The sequence below is a fragment of the Bipolaris maydis genome (assembly GCF_028858645.1).
Source record: "Bipolaris maydis strain C4 unplaced genomic scaffold PSV08scaffold_13, whole genome shotgun sequence".
Classification (NCBI taxonomy): domain Eukaryota; kingdom Fungi; phylum Ascomycota; class Dothideomycetes; order Pleosporales; family Pleosporaceae; genus Bipolaris; species Bipolaris maydis.
The window spans coordinates 700715-724347 of NW_027093869.1; the positions used below are offsets into that span (position 1 = coordinate 700715).

A 23633-nucleotide genomic window follows, 5' to 3' on the forward strand; every position below is an offset into this window, starting at 1 on the left:
TGAAGTGAAGCCCACAAAGGCCGCTTTGATGGCTGCCTTTGTTACAGATGCACTCACCATCACTTCAATTTCATTTTACTTTCACCTTTGCATCGGCTGTATTTGCACTGTTTACGCCTAAGCAATTTGCACGTGCATCTTTCACCGTAGTTACTCTCTCACTTTACTATCATACCGCCTGTTCATTTAGTCCCTGCCTCTTTTACACACATACCGACTTTTCTATCACGCTCTCAACTTACCATCGATCCAAAGAACGCCTTTGCATGCTTACATCCTTGTCTTTCTACCCTATCACATCGTATTGTAAGCACCAGTCACACGTCTGCGACACTGAATAGACAAACACTGACCAAGATAGCAACAGCTTGGAACTACACACATCATGCCATCCCGCAAGGCCCGCTCCTCAATTCTCTTCACGCTCAACATCAATATCGCCGAGCTAATGCACCTGAACCCCGCCCTCAACAAGGATGATGCGAGGGGTGTTCTCCGAGCACACAACGACAACATGGAATGCGCTAGCTTCTACGTTAAGATTGGGCGCATCTGTGGTCGCTTTCCTAGGATCCCATACCCTGTCGCTGAGGCCCTTCTCCTTGCTCATAATGAGGATTGGGAGGAGGTCTGCGAAGCTTTCCATTTGCTACTTGAGACCATGGAAATCCGAGAGCATACCGACCAGGCCACCGAAGTCGCCGCCTTCGTGGGCGGTATGCCACACCTTCTTCATCGCTGTGATCTACTGGCCAACCACTTCATGATGAGGCAGAGGATGATTTCTAATGGATATTCCCCCGTTACAATTGACCGTGATCTGCTCGACGATAAGGATGTTAATCTCTGGAGTGTCCCTAAGAAGATCAGACTCCAAGTAGCGAAACTTCAACATCGCCATGCTCGTGATTGTCGCTTGGGCGGTGATTGCAACCACAGAGCAACTGACTATTATCATGCTATCGACTCCACCGACAGCCTGAGAGAAGCCGAGATCCGTCTCAATAACTTGCACGATGACGACACCAACATAGATGAAGAGAACTATGATGGTGGTTCCATGTAGATACATGGAGAAGGCCAGCATTGGTACTTGAAGGAATGACTGTTCCATGATAGACGGCAAGGCTCCTGGGAGGTGGATGCATGCAGGGAAGCACATGGATGGAACAGACTGTGGAGGGTCAGGTTATGTTTAAGGATGGAGTCACAGGCACAAGGAAGGCTTTTATGAAGCATGTATCTTGGCATTGAATACAATGCAAGACAATACCAGGATGATTCTCAGCAACCTTTTGATAGGAACAATACATGAAACTTGTGATTAACTTAATATAACTATTCACTCTACAGTTCCCATCCACTACTTTTAGTCGCATTACAGTGCCGTATAATGACATCTCAAGACTATCTGCATTTTGAAGCTTTAAGGTTAACATCTCTAAGGTGCGTCCCTTGGTGACGAAACGCCCTAGGTGGCGAGACACTTTTTCGTCCGGACCCTTGGAATCGCGCCACAGGAGTTGTAAACGCTCAAGCTCGATGCATTTGTATTCTGTAGCTGTTGTTCCTTAAGTATACTCGCCTCCGATCAGGGAGAGCGTAGTGCCAGACGTCCTGCTAGCTGTTCTGCTGATGGCGTTTATCAACCCTCTGCTACTACCCCCTGTTCGTTTTCTATAGTGCATCTCTGTTAAGTATTTAGAGGGGCAGAAAGAAAGCCTAGATATTAGAGGCTAAAATCGCAGGCTCCAAAGGTCAACTCGTCGTAAAAGACATGCATTCTGGCAGTTTCTCCGGGCGGGAAGCATCCTTGCCAAGACACTCTCTGCGGGTGAGATGCTCTAGTGTTTCTTGGCATGCAGCAGGCTGCAGTAGCGTGCTCAGATGTGTCTGTGGCTGTGGCTGTCATGCACAAAGTCTGCCCGCCGCCCCATCCTGCGTTTATTTAAGCATCAGCTGATCAAACTACCCCGCTTCCGCAAACTGTAGATCTGATAACCAGGTCTCTGAACATTGTCTCTGCTAGCTTATCACAGATAGGTTTGTTGCAATGTCTAAAAAAACGTGGGACGAGCACTTCTTTAAGGTATGCCTAAAATACTAGTACGCTTGGACTATAGCGAACGATGGATATGTAGGGGGTAGCAAGGCTGTTGAACATTCTACACGTCAAGAGTAACTACTATCCCTCCATGTGTGGCGGAAAACCCTGCGTGGCGGCATGCCAGCACTGCTCCCACCCTGACAAACGCAACCACAGTTGAGGAGCATACAGAATCTCGGGATAGGAACCTTAGTCTTAGAGCTCTCTCTGCACTCTATTTCGTCGCCTACAAATTCCTGCTTGGCTAGCAATACCACAATTCGCTGCTAGTATATACTGCAGTCCCGCCTCGGACAGCCTCGGACGCGCTAAAGGTTTAACGTATGCATCTAAGAATTTGTTAAGTTATACAAAGATGCATAGAGAGTTTATTCCGAGCGACATGTCACGGTATTCTACGTCGTAGTGCTATTGCGCATGTCTATTGCTCTGCAGAGCAGGATTGACAACTAAGGCGCGCTAATTACAAGCCGTACAGGATTGTCGCACGGGGCTTAGCGGTATTCTACCCGCACTGATACCAGACCCTTGTCGCGCGAGCGTCATCTCAATGGAGCCACCTGACTAGCGGCCAAGGCTAAGGTTAAGCATGACTCGCTTGTGCTTGAATACATGCTTCAACGCCGCACTAGACTCTACGCATGCCTATTCTAGAAGAGGATAGTAGTATAGATAGAGGCTTATATACAGTCCTGCAGCAGCGTTGGAGTTAGCTTGGAGTAGTTAGTGTAGATAGAACGTCGATCTACTTGTAACAGAATAACTACGCTCTGCTAGAAGTAAAGAAACGCTACACGCCCTGAATAGCACCCTAGACACACTATATGCCTATACACTGCCGTGACGCAGTTCCGATACTGAGGAGGAAGCCATAGAAATCGCCGCGTTTGACGAAACACCCATTCACCATCTATGGCAGCATATGGCAGTTCTTGGGCTGGAAGGGCGGAGGCAACAGCAATGAGCTCCAATAGTAGGGGGATGTCCCCTTTGTTAGTGTGGAGAGTCCGGCCATCTGGCGAAAATGCGATCTGAAAGATAGGCGAAGGCTGATCTTCTAGCACGGTGCGACACTGGCCCGTCGCTGTCTCCCACACCTGCACTGTGCTGTCGTCGGATGCTGAGGCGACTAGCTGGCCGTCTGGCGAGAACACCACCGCGTTGACCCAATTTGAATGGCCCTTCAGCACACTGCGACACTGGCCCGTCGCTGTCTCCCACACCCGCACTGTGCTGTCCCCGGATGCTGAGGCGACCAGCTGGCCGTCTGGCGAGAACACCACCGCGCTGACATATTCTGAATGGCCGTCCAGCACGCTGCGACAGCGGCCCGTCGCTGTCTCCCACACCCGCACTGTCCTGTCGTGGGATGCTGAGGCGACCAGCTGGCCGTCTGGCGAGAACACCACCGCGCTGACCTCTCGTGAATGGCCCTCTAGCACACTCCGGCATGCGTCCCACTCTGCATCGCTCCCAGAAATCACTCTCACTGCTTGTGGTACCTCTTTAATAAACACCTTTCGCACAACGCTTGACTCGGGCGAGAAGGAAAGAGCTGAAGAATATATCTGGAGGGGGGCCTTAGCCAGTATTGGTACGAATCGCAGCACAAATCGGACGGCATCGTAGAGGAACTTAGCAACAGTACTATTAGACGGCTACACTTAGGTCAGCATTGAAGATAATAATTACTTTAATAGGAATGCTCTACCGTCGCTAGCGCCTGTAGCCTTGCTAGTAGTCGCACGCATAGACTCGTTTCATCGAGCAGGCTCATAGCCTCAAGCCAGTGAAGAAGGTGTTTCTCGAGGAAGTGGTGCGTGGCGTCTCCGTCTTCGATACTACGCCCGCTACGCTCGAGATGGTCGACCCAGTAGCGGCACGCATACCGCAGCTCAGGTGGCAGGTTGCGATAAACTGTCTCTTTATCGATCCCTCTCTGTAAAACTCCAGGATCTAAGAGGTTGCACATATCTTGTCGAAGACCGCTTGGCGCCGACATGAGCTTAAGGCAGCAATGCACTAGCTGCTTATGGGTGCTCTCCTCGTCTACATAGAACCTGTCGTCGCCGCATCTCTTTCTATCGAGTAGGAAGTCGCGGAACGATGGATGGTGCAAGCGTACTGGCCGGCTTCTATCGTGTGGGATGTCAAGAATCGCGTGGAGATCTTCTAGCGTCGGCCCAACTCCTTCTGCAACGTCAAGTAGCTGATCTAGAGACTGTGCAGAGAGAGGAGAGAGCAGCACTGCTATGCTGCCAACAATATATCGAAGTGCTCTACATTGCTCCTCTTTTTCTTCGTCTGCATAGTCTTGGATGGAGTTCTTTAGCACTATGGTGTAGATCTCGTTAAGGTGCCTCTCTGGGGCGACAGAGGTAGTGTCTCTATTGCATAAGATTGTCTCGAGTCTCTTTGCTGCGAACCGTTTCCCTTCTTGGATAAAGCGACAGGCGGTAGCAGCCCAGATGAACAAGCCGCTTGCATTCCGAACCAGCTGCACGACGATCTCTGCACCTGGCCAGCCAGCGCGCAGACAGCGTTCCTGTGCGATAAGCTGGAGATTGTGTTCTAGGAAAAGGGCTATATCACGGTCGATAATAGACCGCGATATGTTGTGCAGCACAACGTCCTGGTGCTCCGCCTCAGGAACCTGGCGGAACCCGTGTCGGATCGGCACCTCTGGTCTGCTTGTTAGCAATACCCGTAGCCGGACCTTCGTTAGTGATCGAGCCTCAGCTAAGTAGCGCAACGGATAGATACGCCTAAGCTAACGCATGCGCCGGTACTTGCATGGAGAGCGCCTGTAGCTAGGAAATATTAGATTACTTTCTCTAGCTCTTTACAATAAGGTCTTGCGGTATTGAGTAGGATAGATAGAAAGGCGAATACAAATCGAGTTCGAATCTAGATGTTATCTAATTACAAGTGTTGCATTTGCGCGACTGCTCTTATCTTGTGCTGCGTCGTAACGGGCAAGCGCTTCAGCCTTGCGAGCAACGCACGGCGCATGCATGGCACGCCTTACCCCGCCTGCGGCTTCACACATGCTTCAGCACCAAGTCAATAACACAGCGAGAGCCAGCAGCGACATCTTGACGCATCACAGGATCCTGCTGGTACCTGAGCTGATGCACCTGCTCGTCGTCCTCTCGGTAGTATGTTTACTATCTATCGGTAGCAGGAAAGCAGCTAACAAGCAAGCACCCGCACTATTAGGCTACTAAGTTCAGCCTTTCGAGTCCTGTTCTTATCGCATATACCTACTATACACCCACACGAATCTATACGGCTCTTACAGTACAGCGAAAGCGGAGAGCTTAGCATTCACAGCTTCGACGATAGCGACATACCCCCTTACGCGATACTCTCACACACCTAGGGCACAGATGGCGACGAGGTGACCTTTGCAGACCTCCAGACAGGCGGCGGCAAGACAAAGCCGGGCTATACTAAGAAGATCATCTTCTGCGGAGAACAGGCACGGCGCGACAGCCTCCAGTACTTCTGGATCGACACGTGCTGCATCGACAAGGCCAACAAGGCTGAACTTGCCTTCTCTATCCGATCGATGTTTCGCTGGTACCGCGATGCAGCTCGGTGTTATGTATATCTGTCGGATGTCTCTGATCAACCTCTACTAGTGACGTCAGGCGACCACGATTCACGATGGCTTTTTTGGATCTGGATATTCTCTATTCTCTATACTATGTCGAGATGGTACGGCAGCACGACGCAGCGCTACTTCTATTCGCGCGACGTTCTATGCACTTCGGTCGGTAGCGATCCTGTACGAAATGAGCAGAAGGCTGAGCTTGCGCTTAAAAACAGCAGATGGTTTACCCGTGGATGGACGCTGCAGGAGCTTCCTGCACCGTCTATAGTAGAGTTCTTTTCTAGAGAAGGCACTAAGCTTGGTGATAAGTTGTTGCTAGCAAAAGAAGTGCGTGAAGTTACAGGCATCCCTAGTCCAGCGCTGCAGGGTGAACCGTTGTCTAACTTTACTGTTCATGCACGCGTTACCTGGATTGAATATCGCACTACAACGATCCCAGCAGACCGTGCATATTCCTTGATGGGTATTCTCGGCGTCAGCTTGTCCCCGATCGATGGCGAGAATCTAGCTGAAGCAATGAAGCGGGTTCTACACGAGGTTGACAAGCAGAACAAGTGTATTCAAGACTTATGTCCTAGTAACCCGCGCGATGACAAGAAGCGGATCGAAGAGACTAAAGGCGGGCTGCTTGCGGGCGCTTATCGTTAGGTTCTTGACAACAATACCTTCCAGTAGTGGCAGCAAGACCCGAACAGCCGACTACTGTGGGTGAAGGGGGATCCTGGCAAAGGCAAGACGATGCTCCTGTGTAGCATTATCGACGAACTGCAAAACTTGACGCTGAAACTTACCCTTTTTTCGTACTTTTTCTGCCAAGCGACTGACACGTGCATTAATAGTGCCACAGCTGTGCTGCGGGGCTTACTGTACATGCTTGTGCACCGGCAGCCGTCGCTTGCATCGCACGTTCGCAGGAAGCACGACCACGCCGGCAAAAGCTTGTTCGAGGACGCGAATGCCTGGGTCGCCCTGACGGAAATCTTTGCCGACGTGCTGCAAGATGCAGGCCTAGGCACAACGTACCTAATTATTGACGCGCTCGACGAATGCGCGACAGACTTACCAAAATTGCTCAGTTTTATCGCGGAGCAGTCGTCTGCGGCCTCTCGCTTTCTCGCACGACTCGACCTGGCTAGCGTCAGCGTCAAATGACAGCACTATCAAGATCTGGGACGCGAGCAGCGGGACGTGTGTGCACACTCTTGATATTGGCAGGGTTCTTTCCAGTTTATCTTTCGACTCTACTAGTACTTCCCTCTATACAGACATCGGAATCATTGCTATTCCTTCTTTCCAGATTTCTATCAGCACAGAGATAGCAGCATCAGAACTACAGTACCAAGATGTTAGTCTGAGTCCAGATATGATCTGGGTTGCGTACGCCGGAAGCAATGTACTATGGATACCATCTGAATACCGACCGTCAAGCTCAGTCGTGAGTGCGGTTCTGGTAGGCATGGGAGTAGGATCAGGGAGGATATGGTTTTGTGAGGTGAAATAGTGTGACACGCTTGGCAGGTAGGAGCAAGAATATAAGAATAGCATTCAGACGAATCTTTGGGTTTCATCCCAAGGATCGGATGGGAGCTTTTGTGCTATGCAGCTCCTCAGCCTCACTAGCCCGAGGGATATCCGATGGGGGTCCGGGGGGTTTCATTTGGATCTCATATTCAAGTTACGTGACAAATACATAAGGAATCACGAATAAGAGAAGCACATTTGTAGTCTTCGTGTATATTTCTATACCTTTGTTAAGGCAGGTCTATTCTTACATTAACTAGCATGTATATAATATTAATACCGTGGTGTCTACGTCTAGCGATTTCTAAGGATAGGAAGCAGGTGACCATGCACGTAAGTGGCTGGACGAAGCCTTTAAGCATTGCGTACTAAGTGTATAATACAGGCCGCTAAGCGTTCAAAACGTGCTATGCTCTCATACACCCGGTAAACCCGGAAAATGGCGGCCCCTCTTAGCAGTGCAAAACCATTTAAAACATATGTAGCCAAATCAGTACCCGCTTACTTCTTAGGCTACTGCAAGTCTCGTAGATGCAAGTTAATACTTAAAAATCTTATAAATGTAAAAGCATGATAAGCGCATTTAATAACATAAATATTATTAAGATATAAGTACGTTATGGTTGAAATATTCCATGTACTTGATAGGTAGTTTTGGGGGGTGATGCCCGGTTGTTTTCATTTTCCGGTTTTACCAGGTGTATGAGAGAGGACTACCGTGGCTGCTGACGTTGTTGCAAGTAAGCACATCCCCAAACAACATAACCAAATAACTAATTACTCCATATTATCATCACTGATTATCCTAACCTAATACATTCGTGCAACTGGCGCGATTCCTTGGACATTACTCACTCTTGCAGCCTTGCTTTTTGGCACCAATGGGCCAGCCTCTGCTTCTAACTACCTCACTAACTTACCTCACTACTCTTTCGCTTTCGGCCATGCCTCACTGTACTTGTGGACGCCGCGGCCTCTGCTGCCTCCTGAGCTGCATTCTTACACTTCTGACCACGCTTTCCTCTACCTTTAGCATTAGCCTTAGCTTCTTTGGCTGCCGCCTCCTCCGCTCGTCTCAACCGTTTATCTCAAAGATGCTCATAAGTAAATATCTGCCCGGACCCCTTCTCGGGTATATTGGCTCTCATTGATCGTCGAGACTTTGCTTCGTTGTTAACCGCCATTAAGAGTTGAATGTGGTTCTGCAGGAGGGCACCCTTAGTCAAAGATAACTGGGTAGCTTTAGCAAGTTTGAGTAGGTGTCGCTGGAAGTTCTGCTTGCGTCTTTCATCAAGAGTACGGGCGTCTTTGAAGATGAAATTTTGCAGCAACATAAGTCCGTCTGCTGATACTGGTGTTATAGGCAACATGTAATCACATACATGTCCATATATACGGCTTTATATTTAAGGCCTAATCGTATGGATAGCCTCTATCAAACTGTCGCGAGTATAGCTCTTTAAGGTATAACGTTTCTATTTCGTAATTGTGATTACACCCTGCCTAACATACAGCCAAACTTTTCTATACAGATTCTAACGTCTTGTATGTCTCAAGTAAAACAGTAGATGAGACAATGCCTCCTACAACATAGTGAACGAGGCTTCTAATAGCTGTATTGGCTGCACCATTACCCACTACATAATTACATCGCACATTTGCTGGCAAAGCTGTATCAAGTGAGACCAGAGGCCAAGCTCGACGATGTCGTCAGGCTTTAACCACTGTTAATTACACTCACTAACCTAGTCGCCGTGGTCTTTGTTACAGTCGTTAGCGATTGTGGCTTCACCTCCGCACGCAGCATCTTAAAAGTCCAGTCATCCTGAAACTGAGAATTGACTAATCATATTGATTGTTTTGTAGCTGACATCCTGCGCTAAGCTATGTACTGGAGGCGGGGTTGTTCGAAACTGCTGCGCAGCTGCGTGGAAGATTGAAGCTGCAATCGCTAATGACTGTACTACGCCAGCAAATAAAAGGCTAATACTACGATGTCGCCACGTGACTGAAACATGGTAGATGTGGAAATTATAGCGTGGCGCTTTAAGCCGCTATCTCATCCGCTAGACGCTGCACTAGAGCCATGCAAATATCATGATGCAAGAGCTCGAGTGCTTTTGTTTGTGTGTAATGTCTAATCAGTGAGATAATTAAGCCGTGAGCAAATCATAAGTATTCCGTGAACAAATCCTATATTTTGTAAGACGGAATAGTTTAATACAATAATTGTCCTATGTAATCAAACTAACTAGTTGAGTAGCACATGTAGATCCGAGCGAGATCTCTCTGGGTTTTCCTCAAAATCTTTACAGGTAAGGTGTTCCCAGGGCACACTATGAGAAAATCTTGGCGTTGGTGCGTGGTGAGGTGGTGTGTGCGCGTGCTTTTGCTTCCCGGTTGCCAATCTTGCTGAAGGCAAAGGTGCAGTTGCCTGAGGCAAAATTGCTTGCTGGCTTGACAGTTTAGGTTGAGGCACCGGAGAAAGCCACTGTAGCTTCTCTCTGGCTTTCTTAATGGTGTTTTGTATCTCGGGGTCGGAAGTAGTACTACGCACGTACATGGTCAGTTACATTCGCATGTGTAAGAAAGTTTAGGGGAAATCCTACCTCTGAACTTGGTTGATATGTTTTGAGTTCCACTCCAAGAACTGGATGTGATTGGGGTACTTGGAATGCCAAAAGTAGTACTTGTGTTCTATCTCTGAATACCGAACGCATTCAGGTGTTTCAGGAACTATATTCATCTTATGGTGTTGCCAAAGACACCTTTAGAAGACTTGGTGTGGAACGTATAACATGCTGTTGGCGGCTCTAAAATACTATTCGTACTCAGTCAGGCCGCCTCAGTTGAGGCTTGTGGCACGGTCATAGACACACTCTTGCTGGGCTGCATGCAGGTGAGAAATCTTTACATCGTCATCATGGATATATTTCAATGCAGCTGTCCATACTCATTTGCTTACATGAACTTTCGTTCATATCGTAGTTATCGTGATAACGAATGCCTATCAGCGTGCAGTTTATGTATAGCATCTTATGTAAAAAGTTCATTAGTACGATTCTGAGTATTTCTCGATCCAGTCTCGTGATTACCAGATTCAAAGCTGCAGTTTTAAAGTTTTAGTGCTATTTAGATCCTTAAATCGACATATGCATGATGCTGGGAGAAGATGATATGTTATCTGTCGGACGGCATTATCTATGTCATCAACTTGAAGATACACGTTGTATGCCAGAACACCGAACATTTTAGACATAATATCAATTCAAGCGTGCCGGGACGCACGGTATAACGGGACAGCAACACATCAGTCGATTTAGTTAGGGTTAGCTAGTACAGCAAAAGATTATTCCGCTATATGTAACACATATCACATATGCCACACTGCATAAAGCTTATCCCCTAAATAGTATGTGCAATCAAAATGTGCAGCTTAGCATCCAAAAAGGCTAGGCGCATCACCGCTCTCTTGAGGATAATTGGTTGGGCAGTTGGAGGACTTCTCTGAGCACGGGCAGGTCTAAACAGCCCCCATTTGTGATTCGCATAAACGCTTGAATTTTGCATGTCCCTCGCGCTAATGCAGGCTGTAGAAGGCAAGGAAATGGACAAGGAAGAGCGATGCTTGCCTTGTAGGAGCTGGTGAGAGGCCGCCCGTTGTCATCGCACCACCATGCCTTGCTGGTTGCGATAATTGCAGGGACGAGACGGGCTTACAACTTTGCCTATAGGTTTGAGAACCTTATTCGAATCGGAAACTCTGTGCATCCATTCTGACACAGCACCACGAGAGGAAATTGGCATCCGGTGTGCAAGCCTGACTACCCTTTCTGCTTCCTCACTCCCGGTGCACCAGTAGGCAGTGCAGGTCCGTGCATTGGAAGTAGGAAACGGAGGACTTCTGGGGCACCGAGACGTCTTACTATCGCCTTGTTTGGACAGCGCAGAAAGCTAAGGGGCGGCCGAATGGTGCGCTGCATTTACTAACGCGCACGCCCATGCCTTTTTTCCTCTCCGAAATCTTGCGTACTGTATACTTTCAGGCAAGCCTCAGGCTGCTCCAGAAGGCTGAACACCTGGATTGAGGTATGTTTTGGATCCGGTTTGACGAGGCCTCCTATCCTGCTTATGCGTGTTCTTCAACTCCACACCCTCTGGTTCAACACTGTCCCACTTGCTTCAAGGAGCGGCCAACAAAAAGACAACACGTAGATAACTCAGGCAATCATTCAGCAAGCTGACTCATGGTCGCAGACATGTCCCAATGCTACCCTAGCAGAAGCTATCAGCAGCCCTTCGACTCTGCTTTCGACCATATAGAACATCGCTACAGTGGTCCAGTACCTCGGCTTCACATCAGTACTGCGGAACAGACAGAGCCATAGAACCCATCACAGCGCCCGCGAAGTGTGCAAGACATAAGAGAACAGGCATATAACCCAGCTACGTCAGTACACACCACAAAACCTACTCCTGGTACAATGCTAGCAGAGCGAATGATCTACCACCAGTCAGATCTGTCTGCAGCACACAACAGTCTCGGTCTCAGTCTACAGAGTGGCTCATCTTTGCTCACTCCCAGTTATGGTTCCTCTACATTCCACCCAACTACACAAGAAGATGCATGGAGTTTGTTCAATCCCCGAAGCGCTGAAAATAGACGGGCACGCGGTGTATCACGCCAATCCAATGTTGAATCGCCGCGCTATCCTCGCAGTGAACTTCATGACAAAGGTGTTGTGCCTTCTGATGAAGGCACTTGGTAACGAGGCTGACTGCTCGAGCCAAGATTTTCCATGAGAATTCTATAGCCAAATTGAAAACATGAATGTCGAATCTGTGGCTAGTATTGCTACAGGAGTGTCAACAGTACCCTCGGATCAAAAATCTCGTGTTAGTAGCACGCGTAGCCGTAAGTCAATAAGCAAACCGATCAAGTGTGACCAGGCTGGGTGTGATGAGACATTCAAATGTAATTCCGAGTACAAGTGAGTAGGTTTTGGCTCCATGAATCTCGATAGTGCTGAATTCCAAACAGGAAACATCAACTCAAACACGAAAAGCCATTCAAGTGCGACACACCCAAATGCAAAAGGGCTTCCAAAGGATTTGCCACATCACATGATCTAGATCGACACAAGAAGAGTGTTCACCAAGTAGATTTCAACAACCGATCTTACAGGTGTGTAGGCAAAAATTATAAAAATAAGGAAAAGATATAGCCACGTCTAGATAATTTCAAACAACATGTTTAACAAGTACATAATGACGAAGATGTGACAGATATGATTAAAAGGTAATACTCTGTGTCCAGATGTTGGATCTGGCAAACTGACGTTGGTAGATCGAAGTGGAACCCTGAACAGCGGCCCTCTTTGATAAGTCAAGAGCCTATAGATGCACACTTAGACGCCAACTTAGTGCTAGCTAGCATGGATAAGCCCCTCCCACTCAGTCCAACGACGAGATGTTCATCTCCCCTTAACCTTTCAATAAAACGAGACCATGAGCGCTGGTCGTCACTAGATCTCAACCTAAGCCCTACCAAGGATGAACATTAAATAGTCCAAATTTCAGAGGATAGTTCTTTTGTAACCCAACCTGTGCATTTTTCTAGACAGCGTCGCGGCCAACACTAAGCACCAGAGTTGTTATTAGGTCAGCAAACACAAGTTCCTCTCTCTGCTAATGTGTTTACGGATACTGTACTAAAAGAACCGATTCCGTAGGCTCCTCTGCCTAATATAAGTTACGAGTTCTCTAAAGCACCTTAGACAAAAGCTAAGCAACAACGAATGGCATAGAGAAAACCCGCTGCTAGGTCTTCCCCTTCGAGTTCTATAGAGATTAGTCATATCTTGAACATCCTACACCAAGCGATTAATTCAGCGAAACGAGTTGAGAAGTTGGCTGAAAACGTACAGACAGGTTCAGACACTCAATCTGACATGGATGCAGTAGTCTTGAGTAGACATGATGCGTTGCAAATCCTCAAATTTATCACACAGAGCACAGACGTTGCTCAGGCGGTGCCGTGTAAGGCTGAGAAAAGTCAGACAACAGGCCTGAGAGTCTGTCCGCGTCCTAGATGTGTGTATGCTGTTAATTAGGATTGTGATTTACAGAAACATTTAAAACGGCATAGGAAGCATTATAGCTGGACGTATCTAAGGTGCTATAAGCGCTTTAGTGCGAAATTAGATTGGAAACGCCACGAAAATAGCTAACACTTCCAGTCTAAGGTATTTCAATGTGCTTTTAAACTATCTCTCGGTGCGTAAGAGAGTAAGGCTTATTATTAGAAGGTAGAAGAGGAGGAGAGACGATACGAGTTGTCGTGACGTGTCGTAGGTACGTGACGGTAAGAACTGCTCTCTCACTGCGGAGGGAGTGCAACACTAAATATCGTCATTTAATACATAAAATAGGTGCTCGAAGGCATGAAAATAAGCCGTACGCTTCACCCGTCTTTATGCCGCTAGAGAGGCTAGAGCCCCCCTAGGGGGGCTCCTACGAACGTTAAACAACTAATTAATTAATCACTCTTTTAGTGCGATATATAGAGTGTATGTACCTTAAAAGAAAGTATTAAAAATCTACTTTAAGATATATAGCGTTTCTTCTCCTGAAACTATAGCCCTTCTAGATACGCGCAGGAAGATTAGAAAGAATTGTAAAGGATCGTTTTAGTATAGCTTTTACAAAGCTACATATTATTACGCTTAAGATAAAGCTTAATACAGCGCAGGACGAACAGTTTAATTATATAGCAGAGCACTTAGAACAAAATAACAATAAAAAGAACATTAAAGAGTAGATATATGTTAAGAAAAACAAAACTTAGAAAGAATTACTTAAGAAGAGGACGTAAAATAATAACAAAGATAAAGAGAGGAGAAAGAAAAATAACTTTGCATCTATTAAAGGTAAGAGGAACTAGGTTAATTCACTTCTAGCTCCGCCTCTTCTACTAGGATTTGTAACGGGCTGAACGCCCTTCGCCTCCCATACTCGTCTTCGACCACGTGATCCCCTGCCTAGCCCGATAGTTGCTTAGGCAACTAGTTGTATATAGATAGTAGACACGTAGCAGAGAGCTTACCTCTCTATCGAATACAACCTCTTGTTACCTTGGCCTGTCCGATTGTGCTTCAGAGCTTAAGACTGCCCCACGGGGTTGCGCCCCTTACATTTTGTATTCGATCACCAGCCAGCGCCTAAGAGGAGTTCAGACAAGCGTCCAGCCCTCACCTAAATCCTTGCCCTTTTTTTTTTACTATAATTATGTCTACCACCAGCCAGAACCAGAACGCTCTTCTACTGCTTGTTCAGCAGCTCCAGCAAGAGCTCCAGAACCAGCGATCTGAAATCACCTCCCTACGTGATAGCGTCACGCAACTCCAGCTCCAGCTCCAGTCCCGCCCGCACTCGAACGACGCTCAGACACGAGTCCGAGCACGCCTGCCAGACCCACCAAAATTCGACGGTAAGCCGCATACGTTGCGCACCTGGCTACCCTCTATCAGAGCGAAACTCCGTTCTGATCAGCTTACGGGAGCCGATGCCTTCGACTACGTGTGGGATCGCCTTGAGCAGCCTCAACAGGCGTCTATCCTCCACCTCCGCGAACAGTCTGAAGAGCTTTCAGACTGGGACCCAGAACAAATTTTTTTATTTTTCCAGCGCCTCTGCCACAACCCACGTGAGCAACAAGAGGCAATCCAACGTTTCTCCCAGATCCGCCAGAGAGACGATGAATCGTTAATCGCCTACCTTGCGCGATTTGAACGGCTATCGTTTGAAGCAAAGGCTTCCTCTTGGCCAGATATCTCCCGCGTTACAACGCTACACCGCGGTCTCCGACAGTCACTCAGGCAGAAGCTTGAGGAGTCAAACGACTCCCTCTTCAGCCTTACTTACGATCAGTACGTGGAGACAATGCAAAGCGCCGAGAGGCGTTCGAAGCGTTTTCAGCCCAGCCAGTCCAGCCAGTCCAGCCAGTCCAGCCAGCCCAGCCAGTCCAGCCAGTCCAGCCAGTCCAGCCAGCCCGCCCAGTCCAGCCAGTCCAGTCAGTCCAACCGAAACCGGTTCAGCCAACGGATGGATATCGATCCCATCCGAGTCAACTCCTTTAGACCTGTCTTTACCCCATCGAGATCCCGCTCCTCCTCTACCTCGTCCAGCTCCTCAGCTGATCGCAGAGAGTATCGCCTACTCAACGACCTCTGTCTCTGCTGCGGATCAGCTACCCACTGGATAGAATCCTGCCCCGAATCTCGTTCAGCCAGACCAGCCAGCCCGACCAGACCAGCCAGCTCAGCCAGACTAGCTAGACCAGCCAGCCCAGCCCAGCCAAGAACTAAGACCACCGCTCGTAGCCCCGCAATGGATGCCCTCTTCAGATCGAAAAAGGGAGGGGCTATCTCTTAAGGAGGGGGGTATTGTAACGGGCTGAACGCCCTTCGCCTCCCATACTCGTCTTCGACCACGTGATCCCCTACCTAGCCCAATAGTTGCTTAGGCAACTAGTTGTATATAGATAGTAGACACGTAGCAGAGAGCTTACCTCTCTATCGAATACAACCTCTTGTTACCTTGGCCTGTCCGATTGTGCTTCAGAGCTTAAGACTGCCCCACGGGGTTGCGCCCCTTACAATTACTTAAATTAAGAAATAATAAGTTTAATTATTTCTAAGTATAGATTATTTCTAATAAGTAATAAGAAGATATAATTTAGAAGAATAAGAATGTAGTAGAAATATTATAAAACTATAGAAATATAAATCTAATATCTATCTATTAGATCTATTAATTTATAACTAAATAATATAATTAGGCTGGTAAATTAGGTCTCTACCTCGGGATCGTTTTTCTTTATTATCTCTCTTAATACTTACCCAATTAGGAAGGTTAGTAGCTCATTTTATAGCCATTAATTAGAGCTATATTTCCACCTCATATAGTATTAGACTAACTCTAATAGGTAAGAAGATATTAAAGATTAGAGTAAAATGTGGAGACCTAACTCTTAGCACGACAGGTTACTAAATATCTTCTTACTTATTAGAGTTAGCCTATTACTATATAAGGTGAAAATGTAGCTCTAATTAAGGGCTATAAAATGAGCTACTAACCTTCCTAATTGGGTAAGTATTAAAAGAGATAATAAAGAAAAACCATCCTAAGGTAGAGACCTAATTTACTAGCCTAAATATAATATATAGAATAGTAATATAAAGAAAGTATTACTAAAAGTTCTAGTTTTAAAACTTAGATAGCTTAGCGAATAGTAGAGCTATTAATAATTAGTTTAGTAATTTAGAAAGCTAAAAAGCTCTAGTTTTACTAAGATAGAACTAGTGCCTACTTATTTACTATAAAGAAAAAGTAAAATTACTTTTAATTAAGAGGTTAAAAAAACGTAAGTTAAAGCTTAAGATATCTTTTAAGTAGATATATAAAATGTTTTAAAGAAAATATATAAAATATAATATACTCTAAATATTACCTTTATAAAGTTGTAAAGTTTTTTTTTAGAATTAGTTAGGTAATAAAAAGAATTAAAAAAAAAAGTAGTTTTTTATTAATAACTAATGTATTATTATATATTAAAATATATTTTGTATAATATTTTATTAATAGAAATTACTATATAAAGTATAGTGTTAGATAAATAACTTAGTAATAATAATTATAATATAAGGATTATATATTAATTCTTAGGATGTTCTTATTATTATAAATAAGCTTATTATGAAGGTACTAAAGGTTTCTTTATATTTAATTTAAAATTATTTTATTTCTTTAAACCTTATAGTTAATAGTAGTTAACTATAGCAAAGTTATTTATTAGTAACTATTAACTACTAATAACTCTATTATTTAGAATAGATAATAATAGGTAAAGTGATTAGTAGTAGCTAACTACTAATATCTTTACTATTAACAGTAGTTAATTAGAAGTTAGCTTATTAGTTAGAGTAGTTTATAGTAGTTAACTACTAATTATATTAAGTTATTACTTTAGAATATAAAAGATAGATAAAATAGTTAATTTAGTCTATAAGCTTTCTATAAAAGAAGCTTAAAGTCTATAGTTATATTATTACCTAGCTACAATTATATCTTCTTATACCTATTAATAAGCCTATTATATTATTATTAGTTAGCTTGTTATTATAAAGCTAATTACTAAGTTATTACTAAGCTACCTATCTAGTAGTTACTAATTAATATTTTATTATTCTTAGTAAGTAACTACGTAATTACTATATTATATATTATATTATATAAATATCTTTTATATTAAATTCTTATATAAGCTATCTTTATATTTAATAGAGAAAGTATTCTATCCTCTCTATAATACTTTCTTTATAATTATCTTATATAATACTTAGTATACTAGCTCTTAGTATCTACTACCTTTCTATAATAATTAGGTAGAGATAAAATATAACTATCTATTATCTATTATAGAATAGCTTACTACTCCTTACTAATAGCTCTTTTAAATATTTTAATAGTCTTATTATTATTTTTAATACTTAAAGAACTAGTTTTTCTAATATTTAAATAGTCTTTAAGTATACTCTAAAGGTTTTAAATTAGATTTATTTCTAAATTATAAAGGGGGATATAAGTAAAGCTAACTTTTACTTCTTAAAAACTACCTTAAAATATTTATATTTTATAAATATTAATTTATCTTACTAAAATTACTAACCTAGACAATTATTACTAGTTATATATATTAATATTAATTAATAATAATACTTATAACTATAATACTTATTATTAAGATTAAATAAAGAAGATAGTAGAAGTAGTTACTTATTCTACTAGTAGCTTAGTAGTAGAGGTCTCTGCCTTCTACTTATCTAGTAATAGACTTAAAGGCAACTTTATTAAAGTAAAAGAATAAAGAGTATAGAGAAAGAAAATAGAAAGTGATTATATTGTAATTAACTCTTGATAAGGTGTGTTGCTTTCTCTTATTTTCCCTTAGTAGGTTTTTCTCTTATTCTTCTTCTATCTAGCTACTCTACTACTATATATATTTATTATTATAGGTTCTAGTTTAGTTTAGGGTAGGTTATTAGATTAGTTTAGAGTAAGATTGTTAAGTTATTAGAACGATAGTTAATTTAGTTTAGAGTTAGTTAAATAGTAATAATTTAGTTTAGAGTAATATTTATTAAGTAAGATTAGAGAATAACTAAATAGCTTATCTCTAATACTTATTAAATTAAAAGTTAGTAAAGAGTAAAAAAAAATTTAAAATAAACTAACTATATTTTATATTTAGTTTTAGTTAAGGTATAAGAGATCTATAGTTATATTAGTAATAATACTATTTAATAGCTATTTCTAGCGTTTTAATATCTATTATATTAAATATACTAATTACTTAAATAGCTCCCTAAGCTTAAATAGAGATATTATAGTATATTATAAAATTAGTAAGCTTACTATTAAGAAACTATAATTTACTAAAAAACTAGATATAAAATAGAATAAAAAAGTATATTAGGAATCTTTTTTAACTTACTTTTATTACCTTTAAAAATAAATTACTTTCTTATATTTAATTTTTACCTTATTTTAATATATTTACTACTAGAGCTATACCTAGGTTATATAACTAACTTTTAAGAAATTATAATTTTACTTAAATAAGAATTTTCTAGCTCTTTTACTCTTTCTTTAGTATATTTAAGTTGATTTTAAGCTTTAAATTTATAAAAAAACATACTTTTTAGTTATAATATTATAACTATAAATCTACTCTTTTAAAAGTTTATATACACTTCTAGAAGATATATCTAAATTTTTTTCTTCTTATAATATTTTTTTTACTTTTTATAGCTTCTAGTTAAGTCTTTATTAATAGCTCTTTTAACTCTAGAAGTTTCCTTTTAAGCTTTTTCTTTTATTACTTAAAGTAGTTAGTTTTAAAGCTATCTCTTCTTTTTAATTAACTTCTAGTGCTATAAATTAAATTAGTAGCCTTATATAATATATTAATAATATCTTTAGTTATAATATTAGCGTTTTTTAAGCTTTAGTTTATAAGTCTAAGAGTTAAAAATTGAATAGCTATTATAAGAATTTAAATATTAAGAATTTTTTTAATAAAAGATAAGAAATATATACTAAATTATAAATAAGCTAGATTAGTAATATAGCTTCTATATATAATAGCTATTTTTTATATAAATCTTTTTTTAATAATAAGTAAAAAATATAAGCTAAAATTTTAGTTACCTAATCTTTATATATAGTAATATAATATATATCTTTTGTAAAAGATTTTATACGTCTACTTAAAAGATATTAAAGGCTTAAATATACGTTTTTTAACCCCTTAATTTAACGTAGTTTTACTCCTTTTCTATACTAACTAAGTAAGTACTAGTCCTATCTAGGTAAAACTAGAGCTTCTTAGCTTTTTAATTACTAACTTAATTACTAATTACTCTTATATTTACTAAGTGATTTAGGTTTAAAAACTAGAACTTTTAGTAATATCCTTTTTTTATATTACCTCTCTTTAAGAATATAAAAAATAAATTTAAATTAAAGATATAATAAGTTATATAGTTAATATAAATATAATAAGTTATTAACTATAATATATAACTTCTCTATACAACGTATAATAATACTATATATATATTAGATAAAAAAAGTTCTCTTTTACTTTATAAGAGCTACTATAATATAATTTATCTTTATATTTATAAAAGAAAGATTCTAATAGAAGCATTATAAGTAAATAGAATAATAACTAATAAAAATATAGAAACTCTAAAGATTAAACCTAAATACAATTATTAAAACTAAGATACTTTAAGAGAAATATATATATTCTAAAAATAATAATTTAAGTAAAGAAAATAATTTAATATTTAAATTAATACTTTATCTCTTTAGATAGAATTATAAAAGAAAAGTAATACTCTTTATATAATATAACTGTTTCTTTCTATACTAGTTTATAATTTATAACTTATATAAATTATATTCTTTACTATAAAGCTACTAGAATTTTATTAACAAGATAAGAATAATTTAACTTAATCTTATAATAGTTAAACAAACTTTTAGAATATATTTTAGATACTATTTAAAGTAAATAAAGATAAGTATTATAAAATTTAAAAAGAATATTTTAATTACATATCTTAGATTATAAGTTCTATTTACTTTTAAAATTAATTATATTAGCTATTAATCTTCTATACGCTAAAATTTAGTCCTAAATTATAATTTCTTTAATTTTAGTCTTTATTTCCTACCTATATAAATATCTTATCTATAAGAGAAATCTATAGTAGATTAAAGTAATTATATATTTATATAAATAATTATTCTCTATTATTTATACTATAGATAAGAGTAGAAAAGAATCTTTATATAGTATTAAATTAAAAACTAAGTAAAAGATATTACTTATATATAAAGACTTTAAGCTTTTTAAATAAATTTCTCTCTTTCTTTTCTAATATTCTTCAAATATCTTAGAAACTATATATTCTACGTCTTTAATTTATAAAATAAAAATACTTTATAATCTTATAATATTTAGAGTAAGAATCTATTAAATTCTAAAATTTAAATAGATAATAGATTACTTTTAGCTTTCTATCTTTTAATATACTTATAAAGCTCTTAAATTATATTTAACTTAAAGCGAGCTATTTATATTATAAGATAAAATTAGTTTAAATATTATTAGCTATAGATTAGTATTAAGTAAGAGTTATTTATAGTATAAAATCTTATATAATACTAATATATACCTTAATAATCTAATATATACTAATAGAAAATTAAGCTCTAGTAACTAAATACTATTACTTAAAGTTATTCTTTAAACCTTTAAATTAATCTTTTATAATTTTAAAGTTTAGTATTTATTTAATAAAATATATTTTAAAACAAAATATTAAAATAGATAAGTAGTAGTTTAATTAGTAATAGGTTAATACTTATATAACACTCTATACTAGTATCTAGTTTATTTCTAGTTACCTACTACTAATATACTCTCTACTTACTAACTCTTATACTTTTATATAATAATACTTTAATACTTAGTACTATAGAAAAAAATACATTCTAAACTTATAAAGTTTTTTATAAATATTAAAAATAAAAGTTAATAAAAATAGCTATTTTATAAAAATTTTAAATATTAAAGAGACTATAATTCTTAATTTTCTTCTTTAATTAAACAGAATACTTATTATAAATATTAATTATTACTTATAAAATCTATAAAATAATATATAAAGTTATAAAAATATAAAACTATTTTTTAATATTAAAAACTTCAAAAACTATCTATTCTAATAAAATAACTAAATTAGGAAATATATTATATATTTTCTTTCTTTATATAATAGATATTATTAAGTATATACTAGATAAAGCTATAATAAGAATAGTATCTTTATAAAAAACTTTAAATTTCTTAGCTTTAGTTATTTTATAAACTATTTATAAAATTATATTAATTCTATAGTTTTTTTAGAAAAATATTAAACTACTCTTACTAGTATATAATATCTTCTTCTTCTTACAATTATTAAAAGAAACTTTTCTTATTTTAAATCTTATTTATAAGTTTTTATATTATTTTCTTTTATCTTTTATACAAATGTAAATAAGTAAATCTTTTTAAATTTAGAAAATTCTCTTATATATATATATACTTTTCTCTAGTTTAATATTCTATTAAAAACTTTATTTAGTTTAATAATAAAATATCAAAAAATTTTTTTTTTTTAAGTACTAGTTATAGTTTTAAGATAATTAATTTTTTTACTATTTAATAGTATAATAAAATATTAAGTCTTTAACATCTAGTAATTAAATAAAAACTATAAATATAGTATTAATAAAATTTAAGAAGTAGTTTTTTATAATATTATTTTATATTTAGTGTTTCTACAAAAATTTTAATACTATACTAATAAGCATTATTAAATAGTTAATTATACTTTAAAGTTTATATATTACTTTGAAAAGTTTTATATTCTATTTAAGTTTTACTTTATAGGTATACTAAGAAAAATACTATATAGAGAAAATAAGAAGAATAAGATTATCTCTAAAAGATACCTTATACTACTTATAGTTCTAAATGTTAAAAGTTAGAAGAATATAATATCTAATTTTTATAAATAGGTTTTTTTAAATAAGATTATTTAAATAAGGAAAATTTTAAGTAATATTTATTTTTAGTTATTTTATAGAATAACTAATTTACTTTATTTTACTTATAATTCTTCTTTTACTTCTTCTCATCTTAAAAATTATTATTAAGTAGTTTTATTTCTTATATAAATCTTTTTTTAAAGTATATTTATTAATTATAAGTATTAAAATTAAATTTATTATACTATTAACTATAAACTAAATAAACTTATAAATAATTATAGTAAGTTTAGGTATAGCTTACTAGTCTTTTCTAAAATTAAATATTATATATACGATATAGAATATAGTAGCTACTAATAGAATCTTAAAAGAGAAAAAAAAAGAAATAATATATAAAGTATTTTAGAAGATACTAAGTTTATAGCTCTAGCTTTTAAGCGATATAAAGAACTATTATATTTCTACTTATTTAATAACTATAGAGTATTTAATTATAAAAAGTTATAGAGAGAATTATTCTTCCTAGTTTAAGTATTTCTTTTAATTATAAGTTTCCTATATACTATTAGTTAGAAGAATTAGATATCTAATAATTAAAAAGATTTTATTAAAGAAAATTTTCTTACTAGAAAAAATTTCTAAGTTTTAATTATTTAAGTAATTTTTTTAGAATAGATTTACTATATTCTATAGTTTATTAAAATTGTTTTAGATTTCTCTATTTTAAAAATAAATATTAAGAAGTTCTACTTATTATATTTAAATTTTTTTTAAGTTTTATATAATAAAATAATAATTAATATTAATCTTTTTATTATAGTAAATCTTTAGGAAATTATTCTAAAAGTTTTTATAATAAGTTAGAGTATAACTTACTATACTTTTCTAATATTATAAGTTAGATATACTATATAGATACTAGTAGAAAAGAAAAATAGAAAAATTAAATAAAAAGAAAAAAAAACTATATATTAAGTAGTTAAGTAATAAGAAGTTTCTAGGTATTTTATTTTAGCTATAGTTATAGAGAACTATTCTATTCCTACTAGTTAATAACTAAAGAGTATTATATTAGATAAATTTATAAAGAGAATAATTCTTTTTATAAATAGGTTTTTTTTTCCTACTTAGGAAATTTTAATTATAAAATCTTAATATCTTATCTAACTTTCTAGCTCTATATTATAATATATTTTAATATATATTTGAATATATATA

The 23633-nt window shown here is 38.0% G+C and overlaps 6 protein-coding genes across 6 annotated transcripts; 4 read left to right on the forward strand and 2 right to left on the reverse strand.

The window, feature by feature from the left end:
• Positions 1-385: 385 nt before the first annotated feature.
• PSV08DRAFT_186445 (uncharacterized protein) lies at positions 386-1066 on the forward strand (the record flags this gene model as incomplete). The annotated part of the gene is made up of 1 exon (XM_066091920.1): positions 386-1066. One exon carries the CDS (start codon positions 386-388, stop codon positions 1064-1066), a length of 681 nt encoding a protein of 226 aa, XP_065948341.1.
• Positions 1067-4199: 3133 nt separating this feature from the next.
• Positions 4200-4838, reverse strand: PSV08DRAFT_379903 (uncharacterized protein; the record flags this gene model as incomplete). The annotated part of the gene is made up of 1 exon (XM_066093374.1): positions 4200-4838. A coding segment is annotated over one exon (639 nt), but the record flags the coding sequence as incomplete, so codon positions are not given.
• Positions 4839-5121: 283 nt separating this feature from the next.
• PSV08DRAFT_365078 (heterokaryon incompatibility protein-domain-containing protein) lies at positions 5122-7320 on the forward strand (the record flags this gene model as incomplete). The annotated part of the gene is made up of 3 exons (XM_066093076.1): positions 5122-5265; positions 5490-6366; positions 6571-7320. 3 exons carry the CDS (start codon positions 5122-5124, stop codon positions 6873-6875), a joined length of 1326 nt encoding a protein of 441 aa, XP_065948343.1. The 3' UTR covers positions 6876-7320.
• A 2175-nt stretch (positions 7321-9495) lies between these two features.
• PSV08DRAFT_250664 (uncharacterized protein) lies at positions 9496-9990 on the reverse strand (the record flags this gene model as incomplete). Its single annotated transcript, XM_014221404.1, has 2 exons — positions 9496-9793; positions 9854-9990. The coding sequence occupies 2 exons, from the start codon at positions 9988-9990 to the stop codon at positions 9496-9498; spliced, it is 435 nt and encodes a 144-aa protein (XP_014076879.1).
• A 1590-nt stretch (positions 9991-11580) lies between these two features.
• PSV08DRAFT_411839 (uncharacterized protein) lies at positions 11581-12808 on the forward strand (the record flags this gene model as incomplete). The annotated part of the gene is made up of 4 exons (XM_066093909.1): positions 11581-12009; positions 12059-12235; positions 12286-12429; positions 12562-12808. The coding sequence occupies exons 1-4, from the start codon at positions 11729-11731 to the stop codon at positions 12806-12808; spliced, it is 849 nt and encodes a 282-aa protein (XP_065948344.1). The 5' UTR covers positions 11581-11728.
• Positions 12809-14531: 1723 nt separating this feature from the next.
• On the forward strand, positions 14532-15507 carry PSV08DRAFT_379918 (uncharacterized protein; the record flags this gene model as incomplete). Its single annotated transcript, XM_014216928.2, has 2 exons — positions 14532-15368; positions 15439-15507. 2 exons carry the CDS (start codon positions 14532-14534, stop codon positions 15505-15507), a joined length of 906 nt encoding a protein of 301 aa, XP_014072403.2.
• Between the last annotated feature and the right edge of the window lie 8126 nt (positions 15508-23633).